We start from the raw sequence: 13,817 nt of genomic DNA, 5'->3' as shown, positions 1-13,817 counted from the left end.
TGACCATGGAGAGGATTTCTAAGATCCACATGCTGCTAAATGAATTTGAACTCAATCCTGGGGTGTTACTAGTAGGACTTTACTTCTTTAACTCAGCTTCATTTTCCAGTCTGAATCTACACAGCTGCTCCACAATACGGAAAGTTGCTCTGAGCTGGTAGGATTGGAGGTTTGTAACCCAGGGTGCTGGAACACACCCGTGTTGCTAATGAGTGGAAGTGAGCATGTGGTGGGTATGAGGTGTCTTCCGTAAGCGGAACTGTCAGGCTTGGTCCATGTCATGGGTAGCAGGCCCCTTCCCAGAATCCTTGGGAACAGACATCCTTGCTCACACAGAGAGAGCTCTGAGACCGTGCTGGGGCAGGCCCTCCCTGCCAGCCCAAAGGGAGTCCTCCTAAATCAAAATTAAGATGTGATGACAGCATGAAGGCAGCCTGCTGCTGCTGGCATCGCCTCTGTTTGGCACTGAAATAGCAGCCTTCAGTCTCCTTATGCAAGTGCATAAAATGCTTAGTAGTAGACTGTGCCTTACCCCCTTTCAGTTGCCTGGACATAAGGAGAACAGTTACTGTACTCCTGCTACACAAATATGCCGCCAAAGGCAGGTGATAGGCAGCAGCAGCGTTGCACTGTGAGCAGCATTATTTAGATGTGTTTTTCCTGGGATCATGATGTACCTGAGGTTCACACATTAGCAGGCTTGGCTTTTTAATTAGGGAAACGAAGCATCCATAAGCAACAAAACAAGAGGCTTGAAATCATCCTCATTTTGTATTATGCAGAATTTCTATATTCATCAGTACACAAGCGATTGCTAAATAGGTCCTCACTACGTTTACTCGCCTTTCCAAACAAGGTGGTTATTATGCAAACAGGTTAGCTTTGTGGAGGCATCTCCAGGATGAGCTTAACCCTGTCCTGTTCGGTTCCTCTTGCCTAAGTCTTATCGGTCTGTAAACATTCATGTTGTTATACGGAACGGGGGAGTTTTCGGCCATGTAGTGCGGCTGGTAGTAGTTAGCCTGGATGGCCTTCTGTGGAGGGGGGGGCGTGAAGGAGACGTAGCTGTGGAAGGAATTAACTCGATGGAGAGGTGACTGGGGGGCGAAGTTGCTGTTGAATATGAGAGTTCGTGGGGTTTGCTTGGTCTGGTGGGTGCTGCCAGCTGAGAGGCTGCTGAAGGCATCGGAAAGAGTGTTGGCGCTTCCCTCGTCACTGTAGGGGAGGCTGCGCGGAGCGGCCCAGCTCCGGCTGAACAGGAAGGGCAGGGAGCGCGGGGGGGACTTCGGGCCCCTCACCGGCTTGGACAGCGCGTAGAGGTGCCGGAACTCCTCATCAAACAGCTCCACAACTTGACCTGTGAACTTGGAGAGGAGGTTGCGGTGAACCTGCCCACACAACCACGTGAAGCTGGAAGAAGAGACAAGGTGAGGGTTAGTGTTAATGCCGGCCATGAGGAGCTGGAGATCCCCACAGGGGTGATGTGAAAAGCAAATGTGTTTTACTGCTGAAGCTTCTTGTCTAAACACAGGATGAAGATGGTGTCGCAGTTGAATTTCAGGTCAGTTCACATCAGTGCTCTTTGACTTGGATCAATCTTTGTTATTGCAGCTGCCTCTAAAATCTTCAAGAAACCTTGTAAAGTTACGCAACCTCCTAAAGGGAGTGGCGATCCAGATCCACTGCAGGGCTAAATGTCAGCTACAATACCCAAGGTTTGAGTGTCTGTTCCATGGAAAGGAGTTTAGACCTGTCTTTGGAATCTCTCTTCCACACACAGTGTTTAAATTCAGGTCTTACCAGGTTTTATCTGCACGCACATAAATTGTACCTTGTACCCTGCAGAATGCTCTGCCAATTGGTAACTCTTACCCCTTCAAAACTGGCATCAAAAAGACTAGTGAAAAATAGCCATCCTTAGTTTTCATTTTCCCATAATCTTTCTGCATTGGTCAAGAGAAACACATAAAAACCCAGCCTCCCTGTCACTCACACCCACAAAACAAACTGCCACACCTGACAAATGCTTATTTTCTTCACTACAGAGAAAATTAAATTATAACTATTTCCTATGGCCTTTCCAAAAAAAATATACTACTTTGCTATAAAGCAAGGGAGAAACACCACAATAGTTTTCATTCTGGTAGTCCAGAAACACACCCTAGGATAACCCATAGCTTTTAAATGATTTTTCTTTTATGTGCTTCCCTAATGCAGTCAGCAAACATAAATTTGTGCTTTTACAGAACCACAAGCTACCTTGATTGTGCTGTGCAGGCTGCCATGTCTGAGCAGCAGCAGCACCAATAAAATGAGCACAGTTGAGAGAATAAAATGTAATTACTCCCTGAGCTGACCAGGGCTTGAGCTGTGCAGCAGAGGATATGGAGCAGCACTGGATTTGAACCTGAGGTTATTCTGTGTTGGCAAAGCTCTGCCATGGTTAATCCTGCGTGACTTTATTAGCTACACTGGCTTTGCACAAGGATTGCTGAGAGCCAGATTTGGCTGTAGGTGTGTGCATTTAAAATCTTGTTCTTGTCATGTTTTGACAAAACTCCTTTGAATCTCAGTGGGACTGACAGCCTGAGCTGATGCTAAGGGAGTAAGACAGACGATTCACATATGCCTGTCCAGAGCATTCCTAAAGAGGGTTGGGTTTGGGGCATACAGTGGTTTTATACTGTTGCTTCAGGAGCAAGGAGAGGAGTGAAGAAATCGATAGTTCAATGCCACTGGACAACCCTACAATATATACTGTTTGTTTTATGATTGGACAAGAAAACACACAGTAAGTGACTAGAATACAAGTACTTCTCATCCAGTTTGTTCAAATCATTCCAAATATGGACAAAACCTTGGGAGACAAGGTAAAGAGCACAGGAAGCTAACTCCCTGCTGTGTGTGTAACATCTGCTGAGCCAGCTCAACATTGCCTTTATTCACTAAGCAGTGCTCTCTAAACCTTTGCATGTCCTTCATCTTACTGTTGAGGAGACAGTAAGTCAGGAGTAAATACAAAAACACACACTGTCTAGGATATCTACACTGAAGGTTACAAACTCATGAAAGGGTTGAGGTGTAAAGTGGCAGGTTTATGTGCTAGAGATACATCTAGTGTATAAAAGAAAATGTAGACAAAAATAAACATCAACTGCATTTGTAAACAGCTTTTAAAAGCCAAAAAAATTCAGAGGAAAAAACAGTTCTGCCCAATATTGATAATTTACTCCCACGTGTAACTTCCCAGAGTACATGACAGACAGATACTAGTTTGTGGTTCATTGATCTTATCTGTAACCCTTGTAAACGGAAAGTTGGATCCAAAGATTCTCCCAGAACTGATGGCAAATAGGTCAGCTGCAAAGTTACAACGTGAGACCTATGACATTTTAGACAAATGTTTGTAGTCACAGCAATGTACATGCTGTGCACTTTGCTGAAGAACACAGCTGAACCTGACATAGACACTTAACAGATTTTCATTGGCTTAATTCTAAGAGAAAATTAATTGTTTAGGTATTATGCCCTGTTTAGCTCCTTAGTTTACAATTCCAAGTGCTCTTCTGAGAAAGGCTCAGAGAAGTCTTTGTCACTATCTGCCCAGAAGGATCATTTTTCAACCAGGCCTCTTTGAATGAGGCCCATCAGGAAGAAGAGAAAGCAAGAAGTAATGCCTAGATTGGGGCCAATGCTGTATCACAAATTCAGTCATTAATAGATGCTTCTCAGCCACCTTGCAAGGCTTTGTCCCAAAACCTAGGTCCTGTTCCAGATCCTCTCATATATGATTGTCTGAATCATAACCCATCACTCCTTTCAGTATTGGACTTGTTTTATTATAAGTTTCCCCTCTGCAATGCTGCAGCTGCAGCTCATTAGGGATGCTCTCATCCTTGTGTTTGCAGCACTGCAGCAATATGCAGCAAAAAGAAATACTGCATCCTAACCCCACACCACAGACACTGGCAACAAAAACTGAGAATAAAACTGTAACTTAAAACACTTACTCATCCCTATACTTGTGCTGACGTGTGTGGAAGAGCCTTCAGAAGTTTCTCGGCTCTAGTCTGCCCTGTGCAGCAGGACCACACTTATTCACACTGACCAAAGCAATGGTTTTTTAGCGTGGTTTTAAAAACCACACCAGAGCGGCAGATGCCACAGACTCAGTGGTGGTTCCTTTGCCTCTAACTAGTAGTCAGCTTCAGTCCTCTTCATTGTCTATTAGGCAAATATATTTTGTCCCCAAACACTTTGGGAAACAGTGACCCAGGGTCCCTTTTTAGAGCAGTATGTCCTGAAGGGCCTGTTCCTTGGCCTGTTCCCCCCCGCCATTAAAATGTCATGCAGTGCACAGTGAAATATGCTGTTGTATTTTAAGATCTCTTGTATTAGTTTTAAGATCTCTTCCAATCTGATTTCCAATAAATGCGTTGCAGAAGAGTCTGAGTTCTGTTTTACTCTACATAATTTTTATTTATACCTGAAGAGGTTGGTGGATAAGATTCAGGCATAACAGAAATCTTTCAGATCAATAAAGTAAGAGCTAACAAGAAGTGCCATACACTGATAGCCAGCTATAACCCATATGAATCTGCAAACTGCTGGTGCTGAGTGTGCTGAAGTTAAATAGCGTGTAGATTTGTTCCTCACCAGCCTCTCTATTTGCTGCTGGATAGGGGATTATGTACTTGAGGTCCGTAGATATTGCAACAGCAGTAGAGAAAGACAGAAGTGACTGCACAGGACTTCGAGGGGTTTTAATTTTTTTTTTCAAGATTGAAAGAGAAGCCAAAAGAAAGCTTCTTGGCTAATGATAATAGAACTTGCCCTGTCCTTCTTCCACACATCCTTCACTTCTACTCTCTGTGTAAATCTGCTGTTGCATTTCTACACATCTCTGGTGAGGGATTAAAAAGCACGTGAAGGAACAAGAAAACCAAAGAGTGGTCAATAAAAAACCCCTAAGTATCCACTCATTTTTGTCTGATGGGTCATTTGGAAATGGAATGTGGACACCTGAGCTTCTGCAGCCTATCCCCACATAGTCCCCTAAATTTACCTTTGTTACTATAGTTATGTACTCTTCCTGGTGGCGCAGTTTTATCAGACCAGGGGCATTTAAGCTTCCAAATCGTAAACTGGGATTAAGAAACACAATCACATCCTTTTAATTAAATAATCACCTCTTGTATTTTTGTATCTGGATTTCTAGGATACACTTAGTCATTTGTGAAGCTTATCTATGTAGCCATGATGCTTAGGAACTTCATTTATTTGATACAAGCTCAGGGTCTCCTGAAATTCCCTGACGGGAGTATCTCGGATCTTAACTAAAAACCCAGGTGGTGAGATGCTATATCCTCTACCTGAAATAATTCCAGCAGCACAAAAAAAAAAAAAAAGGGAAAAAATGAAGGTACAGCAGTCACATAGATATATACTGCCTACCTACTAATGAAACACAAGGAAAAACAATAAGTCTCTGAAGAATTTATGTTTTAGCTTTAATCACTAAACTTGTCATATGGAGAATAAATCCTCAGATAAACTGAGTGACATATGATACATTAAGGGATCCCGAGGGAGATGGAGATGTATCCTGAGAACCCAAACAATGAGGAAAGCGTCATATTAAGCTGTACACATTTCTGGTTCTGCTCCAGGGCTGAACCAGCAAAGATGCTTACATTTGTTTCTGAACATTTGAATTAAAAACCATGCTCCATAAAGAACTAATACCAGCTTTAAAGCAAGTTAAATGGATTTTTGAAAAATGACACATTTGAAAACATGAGGGTTTCTTTGTTACACAAAATCTTCTTACCTGTACAAAAATTTCCATGGCACTTTTTTGTGAAGTAACATTAAAAATCATAAAAGAGTACCTAGACATGAACTGCAATGGCTTATCTCACCTGTAAGATCCAGAGAGCACATATCTCCAGTCAGAGATAAGAAATTTTTCTTTTATTTGTCCAGAAAATTTCCTGCCTGATTTGGCACAGTAAACCTCTCCAGTAACACTGCGGACTGAAATATTCTGTAAATAAAAATAAAATTGAGTTAATTACATTTTTTAACAATCAAAAATCAGAAGTGAAGGGCCCTTCCCCCCACACCTGTAGTTCTTCACTTCCCCAATGCTGGATTTCTTCATGGACTCTCCAATGTGATATTTGAAGTTTTGTGTCTAGAGGAAACCTAGCCAAGGTCTCTCACTTGCCACAGGGTTCACTTGTTTCATTGGGGACATAAACCTGCATGGAAGCTCATCCAGATGGAGCTGTGCTGTGTGACTGATACTCCAACCAAAATGAGTGCAGGATGTGCCCACAGCTGAGAGCAGCTTGTTGCCTCCACTGACACCCAGCCTCAATCTACTCTAGCTGTGAGCTCTCTTGTTTTACACTGGCCATGGCACAACACAGCAGGGAAAAACCTCTGCTCCTCCAACCCATCTGGGCCTGCATGGACATATGTGCTGCTCTTCTGGAGCAGCTCAGACAGTTGCTGCCCTTCAGGATCAGATGTAAGTACACGTGTCAGCTTGGCCCATGTGATGCTCTGCACTGTCCTTGTACCTGGGGAAACACATTTCAGACTTGCCAGGCACCTGGGCATGACTCTGCCACACACACACTTTGCAGAATCAAGATCTTAGTAAAGGAGTGGCACCAAGGGTTTGACTTGCTTGTTTTGTAAGCCTGTGTGCTGTAGCTGCATATTCACAATAAATAGTACAGGCTTGTTCTTCCTTATGAGTGGGGGTTTACAAACATGCAAAAACTGTTATTAATTTAAATTTTTTATATATTTGGGATGAAATTCAGCTGTTGAAAAACAGGTGTCTGGTGCACGTGAGATGCCCTCAGGCCTCCTGCATGCCCCACAGCTGCTGTTCCAGAGGTCTGTTGCCTCTGTGGTATCACCCATCCCCATGGAGATGCCACAGATGCCCTACAGCATCTCAAGCAACCACTGAAATGATCTCTAGGAGAGGTTTTTTTAAAGCCAGTTCCCTCTGACAGAGATGAAGACAAAATAAGCTAAGAGTCAGCTAAATTTGAGGCATTATTTATCTTTAAAACAGAGATTTAACACGTTTTATCAGGCACTACCGAGTGCTACCAAGGTATTGCCATGCAAAAGAGTTTCATACACCTTCTTCCCATGGCTGCCAGACCACAGCTGCTGCAGAGCTATTAAACAGAAGCAGTTGCAATGCTTATGTTAGACAACTACTAGGAGAGTTAAGCTCTGTTTTAAGACTTCAGGGCCCTGATTAGTTTCATCTAGGGACCTGATGGAAATGCCTTACCTTCCTATAATATCCATGGGAAAATGCAGGCATCTTCAGAGAGGAATTAGGTGCACTAATACTACCTCAGGTGATCTCTTGCTCCCTTTTAATTACAAGGTGGGTTGACCCTAGCATAACCATGCTTCTAGCTCAGAGTGCCTGAAGTAAGGCAGATGAATCTGAGCCTAAGAGCTTCACAGAGCCACAGTACCTTGAAGAGATCCTCAGTAATTTGCAACTTGTCACACATCTCTGAGAAGAGATTTATACTGCCATGATCGAGCAACAGGTAGACAAACACCATGCGCTTGTTAGCTGCCTCCAGGAGGTCACAAAGGATCTCAGTGTCTGTGAACACATCCATCACGATAGCCAGCACCTTGGGGAAAAAAAGCAGAGGCATTAGCAGAGTCAATTTACATAACTTTCAGGTTGCTCATGAGGCCACTGACATGCAGTTTATTTGTTTAAAAACAAATTCCAACAAACACAAATATTCAGAGATATGTGGATATTTGCTCTGGTTTTCTCCCTAAGTGCCTGAATCAGTAAATTGATGAGACACGTTGCTTCGTTGTTTTATTGCTCACATAAAACCAGCATTACACACAACATATAATCCAAGATGACACACGAGTTTGTAGGTGAGATTTCAGCACTAGGAAATATATTGAAATGCTAATCAGAGAATAATAAAGACATAGCTAAAATAAGAGACCGTAGCCCTTGCCAAACAACTGCCTGGCTGTCGTAAGGCACATGTGTTCAGCAAGAATCACTGGATGATGCTTTCTCTGTTGTGACTTACACCTGGAACAGTCCTGGGTTCAAATCCTCACTCCATTGGTGATGGTGGAGCAATGGATTGGATTCCAACAGCTCCATCTGTTGCTTTTTTTAAATACTGATTTATAAACTAACTGTTTCAATTTACCGACAGATCCATGCTTCCCAAATCACAACTGGCAGAACAGTGTATAAAAGTCTCAGTACTGGGCATAAACACAACTATTTAAATGCACAGCCTGCAGCCAGTGTGGATCAAGGGAACTGCAAATGTGACATAAAACCAGTTCCATACTCCAGTCCCTATGCTCAGTGTTGGACACAGCCTCATGAAGGTGCTGGTCTTGACTGATATCTGCTATTGGCCATGGAAACGGTCACTCCCCAGGGCAATTCAGCCCAGCTAATACATGACTTATGTTTAGGAAGTGTCTGTTTCTCCACTGATCAGAGAGGGAAGCCTTGATAACTGTGCTCACAGGATATCATCTTCAGTCAAAACAAATTTTACAGTATCTCTGTAGATCTGTCTTACCAATTGCTGCCAACTTGCACTGAGTCTTACTCCAAAGTCCATGCCCACACCTAAAAACAAGCTTATTCCCTTTGCCACCATGAGGAAATCCTACAAGACTAAGCACATCCTGTGCAGCCAGCATGCTCTTCAGGCAAGCCAAACTACTTGTGGGGCAGTGAGGACCTCACACCCTCCTCCTGCTGCCAAAACATGGTGCTTCAGAAAGGGCCTTGCCACTGTGAGGTAAGTGGCACAATTATGTCCAATATCTCACATCCACACTTACTGTTACCACCCCTGGTCTTTTGAAACAGCACAGTGCTGATCCAGCCTCACTGTAGCTCCAGTCAAATCTCTCTAGTACTCCTTTTTCAACAGCTGTTCCCAATTTATATTTCTGCACCTGACTTCCCTCTCTTACTTGCAGTACTTCTCGCTTCTTTTGCCCGAATTTCATTTTATGATTTCCACCAGTTCTACAAATGTGTTAAGATTATAGTACCACTTACCAATCCTTTGCAGTCTGATATGACCCACAAACACAGTCTTTATTCTGTTGTTCAAGTTGTTAATGCATATATCAAATACTAGGCTATCCAGGATGGACCCTTACCAGATGATAAGTAATAAATACTGCCATTGGAAAACTGTGCTGAAAGAGCAGCTGACAAATTTATACTGTTAGTAAGTGTTGCTTCAGCACCCTCTTGTAATGTAAATTAGATGAAGGTCATGGGAACCATGGATTTATTTTACATTTCCCACTTTTTCCCCTACAAATCTTCTTCTCTTGGGACAGAAAATTTTTCTAGGGTTGATATTTTACCTGATGCTTATTTTATCATTCCAGAGACATTTCTTCTGTTTCTGCACCTTTCTGATGCCGCCAACTTAAAATGACTGATCTATAATTCCCCTGATGTGGTAAGCACTTGTAGACTTTGACAGAGCAGTTGCCAACAGAGATACTTCTCCCCTGCCATTACACTCCATGTTATCAGGCCCAGAACGCCCTTGTAGGGGAATAACGAAGTGGAAGAAACCTGTCTCCTGCAGGCTTAGAAGTCTGTGGGACTTCTGTAGGGCAGCAGCACTACAGCCTGGTTTGGTTCCTGACCATTCACCTGTGAAGCTGCTGTTACTGTCTCAAATTTGTACAAGGGGAAAACTCCTGGATGATGGCAAACACAGACTTGAAATATCAAATGTTTTTTCCAGGAAAACAAGAAAGCTGCCAGAACACACCTGTCAGAGGCTTTCTGTTCCCCTCTAGTTGCTCAGCTTCTGGTATCCCAGAGCGTGGGGAGCCTGGCTTGTAGCTGGCACCTCTCTGTGGCCCTTGTCATCTGTGTGTAGTCAGGGGTATCATCTGCACCTTTCCCGTGTGCCAAGTCACGATGAAGAGCCTCCACATGGAGCCCACACGACACTTTTAGTGATGCTGGCAACATACTAGGGATGAAAGATCTCTTTTCTGAATAATTTCCTTTCTCTGGGGATGGCTACTGGCATACCAGACACACCTGCCTTTCTCCAGCCTCCCCTTCCCCTATATCTCCCATGAATCCCCTTGAACAACTCCTAATGGCTGAGAGCTCGCTTAGGTTTAATTCTTATTAATGGTGCAGTAGTCTGAACAAAGCAAATCATCCTGCTGGGGGTGCACAAGGAGAGACAGAGCCCAGCTGCTCTTTCTACAGCACATTCGATCCACTGGGTTAATGGGAGGTTAGAAGAGGGAGTGCTTTTTTTTAAGTCACCAACATAAGAAGGTGTTGGTGTGGGTACTAAAAAAAGAAAAATAAAAGGTACTGCCTGTGTTGAACAATAGGCTCTTTACAGCCACTTTCTAGAGCAAAGCTACACTGCAACACACAAGGCTGCCTTGGATCAAACAGCATGTTTACTTGATCTTTTAAGAGCAAGAAGACAACCAGGTGCAGAAGGAAAAGCAATTCTCTCCCCATACCTGAGTGGTCTTGTTGATGTACCGGCGTATGATGTCTCTAATGTTGCTGTTCTTCTCTGTTTGGAAATACACAGTGGCAGTGGATTTCTCCTTCATATAGGGCTTCTCCGCTGTAATCCATGTGTGCAGCAGAGCTGGCTCACTGCAGTCAGAAATGGTGGGGAAGTAGGTCCCTGAAGGGAGTGACCCGGCATCGTTCTGCTTTGGCACAGCTGCCCCGTCGGCAGCTGAGGACTCCTGTGCATAATAGGACTCCCTGGCATTATCCTTGATGTACTGAGCTTCCACGGAGGAGAGGAAATCCACCTCACCCTCTCTGCTTAAAGTTTCGAGGTAAGAGTCTGTCCCACCATCCAGGAAGGCGTCGGTGGCCAACCGTATGCTTTCGTTGTGGCTGAAATCCACTTTGGTTACCTTTGGGGACTGGCTCTTGATGTCCTCCAGCCTTTTCCTTATCTTGCCCATGTGTCTGGAGTGGTTGGCCATGGCTCGTTGTCGCAGCAGCCGATCTGCCGGGTAGGCACCATGCATATGTGTGGGACAGGCAGTGCAATCATCCTTGTTTGGGGACTGCATCATGGCATGAAATTGCCTTGGCTGAATGAATTAACTGTGAATAAAAATAAAGAGATCTTATTACCGCAGGCAAATTCACACTCCCTGAACTTGTCGGTACAATTATCTTCAAAACAAACCTGAAGTTTGCTTCTCAGGTGGTGGTGTACTCCGGCAACAATCTGTTTCCAGATGGGACACAAATGCAAAGCTGATTAGATTGCTTATCTGAGAGGCACCCACCTCAGCCCCAGGGCATACGAAGGATTCGAGTCCAATTTACCACGGCCGTCCGATTCGATTGTATTTCCCTTCCCGTCGCATCCTGTGAAATATGAGTGAGGAAAGCACTCAAGCAAAAGCAGGTAGGCTCCCAAGCATCATTGCACAATCTTCAAAACAGCTTGAGGCTTCTCTATCTTCCCATAGTATTTGTTATGGAGAAAAAACAGTTCTGATGTTGAACTGGAACAGAGACAACAGCCATGTCCACGGCTTCAGAACAGCAAAAAGGGTCATGAGCTCTGGTTCTACATCTACATGCTGCCAGGCAGGCTTAAAAACAGATGTGAACTTCGTCACTGTGCCCCGTCTGTAGTATGTTGCTATTACCATATACGATTCACTCATCTGTTTCTTTAAAGCTTTGTGACTACGCCATCCTATTAAAAGCAAAACACCCCTTCCGAAACATCCTGAGTATTATGTGGAGGGAGGGTTGTGAGCTGGCCTCAAAGCATCAGAAATACAAACACTCATCAGTTGATTGTGCACATTTAGGGCTGTTTGGTTGGTTTCTTTTTTTTTTTTTTTTTTTTTTTTTCCAGGCTGCAGCTTCTGGAGTCACGTTGTCCCCGTGGCAGCTCACTGCTGTGTCATTAGCAGGTTTGGAGCAGGGTAACAGGCCAGAGCCTCGGGGGAGCCGGGCTGGCTGGTCTGACCGAGGAGAGGTGGGGTGGGAAGGCACCTGCCCGAGGTCTCCGCACATACCTGTGTGCGTGCCTGGATGCAGAGGCACGTGTGACACAGTTTTCTCTGGGCTGGGCTGGCCCTCGCCCTGCGCTCTGTGTCCACGCACCCATGTGCCACAGCTCCAGAGGGGAGCGCAGGACCCTGCGGATGTGCCAGTCCGGGCTCTTGGATGCGGGCACGTCTGAGTAGGGAGAGGGTCCTGCCGCCCCGGCCTCAGGGGTGCGCAGGGTGGCACAGGCACAGTTTTTCAGCGCAGCTTCCCAGATTCTGGATCCGTGTCTATGTTAGATGCCTTATCGCGTGAAAAAAAAAAAGTAATTACACGTAAGGATGAGACAAACAAATATATACGAAAAAAGGGTATTAAATGGTTCGGATTTCAATCCCCGAGCCACGGAGGGCGGGACACATCCACGTGGGGTCGAGCAGAGGCGGGGCCGTCCTGAGCTCTGGGGTGATTTTGCAAACTACCCCGTCCTTCCCCACGCCTCCAACATCCGCCCGCAGCTGCCAGACGCGGCCGAAGCTCGCTAATTATCTCCTGACCTGTTCTGCGCAATTATGCCGAAAATGATGCCACCTAATTACCCTGACACGCCAGGACTGTGCCCTGCCAACGCCGATCGGAGCCAGGGACGGTACTGCCCGCCTCGGCTAGGGTCCCTCACTGTCACCCCGGTGTCCCTCACGGTCACCCGGTGTCCCACGCTGTCACCCCGGTCCCCACATGGCCACGGTGGGGCTCCGCACTGGTTGTCACCGTGGGACTCACACTGTCACCCACACTGGTTGTCACCATGGGACTGACACCGTCACCCCAGCGAATCCCCGCTGTCACCCCGCGGTCCCACATGGTCACTCCGGTGCCCCGTACGGCCACTACAGGATCTCCCCCGGGTGGGAGCAATGTGGGAGAAGGAAGGGGCAGGCCGGGCTGTGCCGTGTCCTCCCGCGGCCCCGGCAGGGAGCGAGGTCACCAGTGCGGGGCCGGAGTAGGGTCGAGAGCCGGCCCGGAGCACTTTCGTACAGCCGCCTCGTTAGCGCAGTAGGTAGCGCGTCAGTCTCATAATCTGAAGGTCGTGAGTTCGATCCTCACACGGGGCAAAGGCGGGCAGCTGTTTTGCTCCGGCCGCCTTCCCACGCTTTTAGCGGCGACAGACCCGCCCGGCACTGCTCGGACCCCTCGGCGCGTCGTGACCGTCGTGATTTACGAAGTTGTAGTTGCAGTTCCGTCTGTTCGGCTGGCGGGTTTATGGGAGTAACTTCCGCGTTTGTTCTACCTTTTGTCAGAGGGTTTCCAGCTACTGAGTCGTCTGCGAGCCCGTACAGGGATTTGGGGATGGGTCAGGGGGGACTGTGGGCACACCCGGGGGCAGCCCCGGCTGCGGGCACCGGGGCGGCCGGAGGGAAACATCCCGGTTTATGCACATTTACAGCTTTGACTGTTTTACAAACCATATGTGTGAACACATATGGCCCAAGGTGCCGGCCAAGAACTCTGGAGGTTTATTTTTTCCCTTTAAATATAGAAATAATCGCATGTAAACTCCAAGACAATAATCAGAAAAGGATAATTTTTCTTATGTACCCCCTCTGCCTCCCAGAGATGATCCTCGCCTGTTGCATGTTTCTCCTTTGAAAAGGAACAATGCCTCTTCCCTGCAGGGCTGTGATGAGATTTCCATGGATCCTGGTCACTGCTAACGTGACTG

General features: G+C 45.8%; 1 protein-coding gene and 1 non-coding gene across 2 annotated transcripts; one reads left to right on the top strand and one right to left on the bottom strand.

Moving 5' to 3' along the window:
* Positions 1-863: 863 nt before the first annotated feature.
* On the bottom strand, positions 864-11,157 carry FAM83A (family with sequence similarity 83 member A). The gene is made up of 4 exons (XM_051778494.1): positions 10,579-11,157; positions 7,518-7,685; positions 5,922-6,046; positions 864-1,410 (listed from the first exon to the last, which is right to left on the bottom strand). Exons 1-4 carry the CDS (start codon positions 11,155-11,157, stop codon positions 864-866), a joined length of 1,419 nt encoding a protein of 472 aa, XP_051634454.1.
* Positions 11,158-13,136: 1,979 nt separating this feature from the next.
* Positions 13,137-13,209, top strand: TRNAM-CAU (transfer RNA methionine (anticodon CAU)). The gene has a single exon. It is a non-coding gene; the product is annotated as a tRNA-Met (tRNA).
* Positions 13,210-13,817: the final 608 nt, after the last annotated feature.

This window comes from Manacus candei, unplaced genomic scaffold, assembly GCF_025592945.1.
Source record: "Manacus candei isolate 608988 ecotype Guabito, Panama unplaced genomic scaffold, ASM2559294v1 h1tg000013l, whole genome shotgun sequence".
In the NCBI taxonomy this organism is placed as follows: Eukaryota; Metazoa; Chordata; class Aves; order Passeriformes; family Pipridae; genus Manacus; species Manacus candei.
The sequence above is the reverse complement of the archived record's forward strand: the minus strand, read 5'-3'. Positions and strand labels throughout refer to the sequence as shown.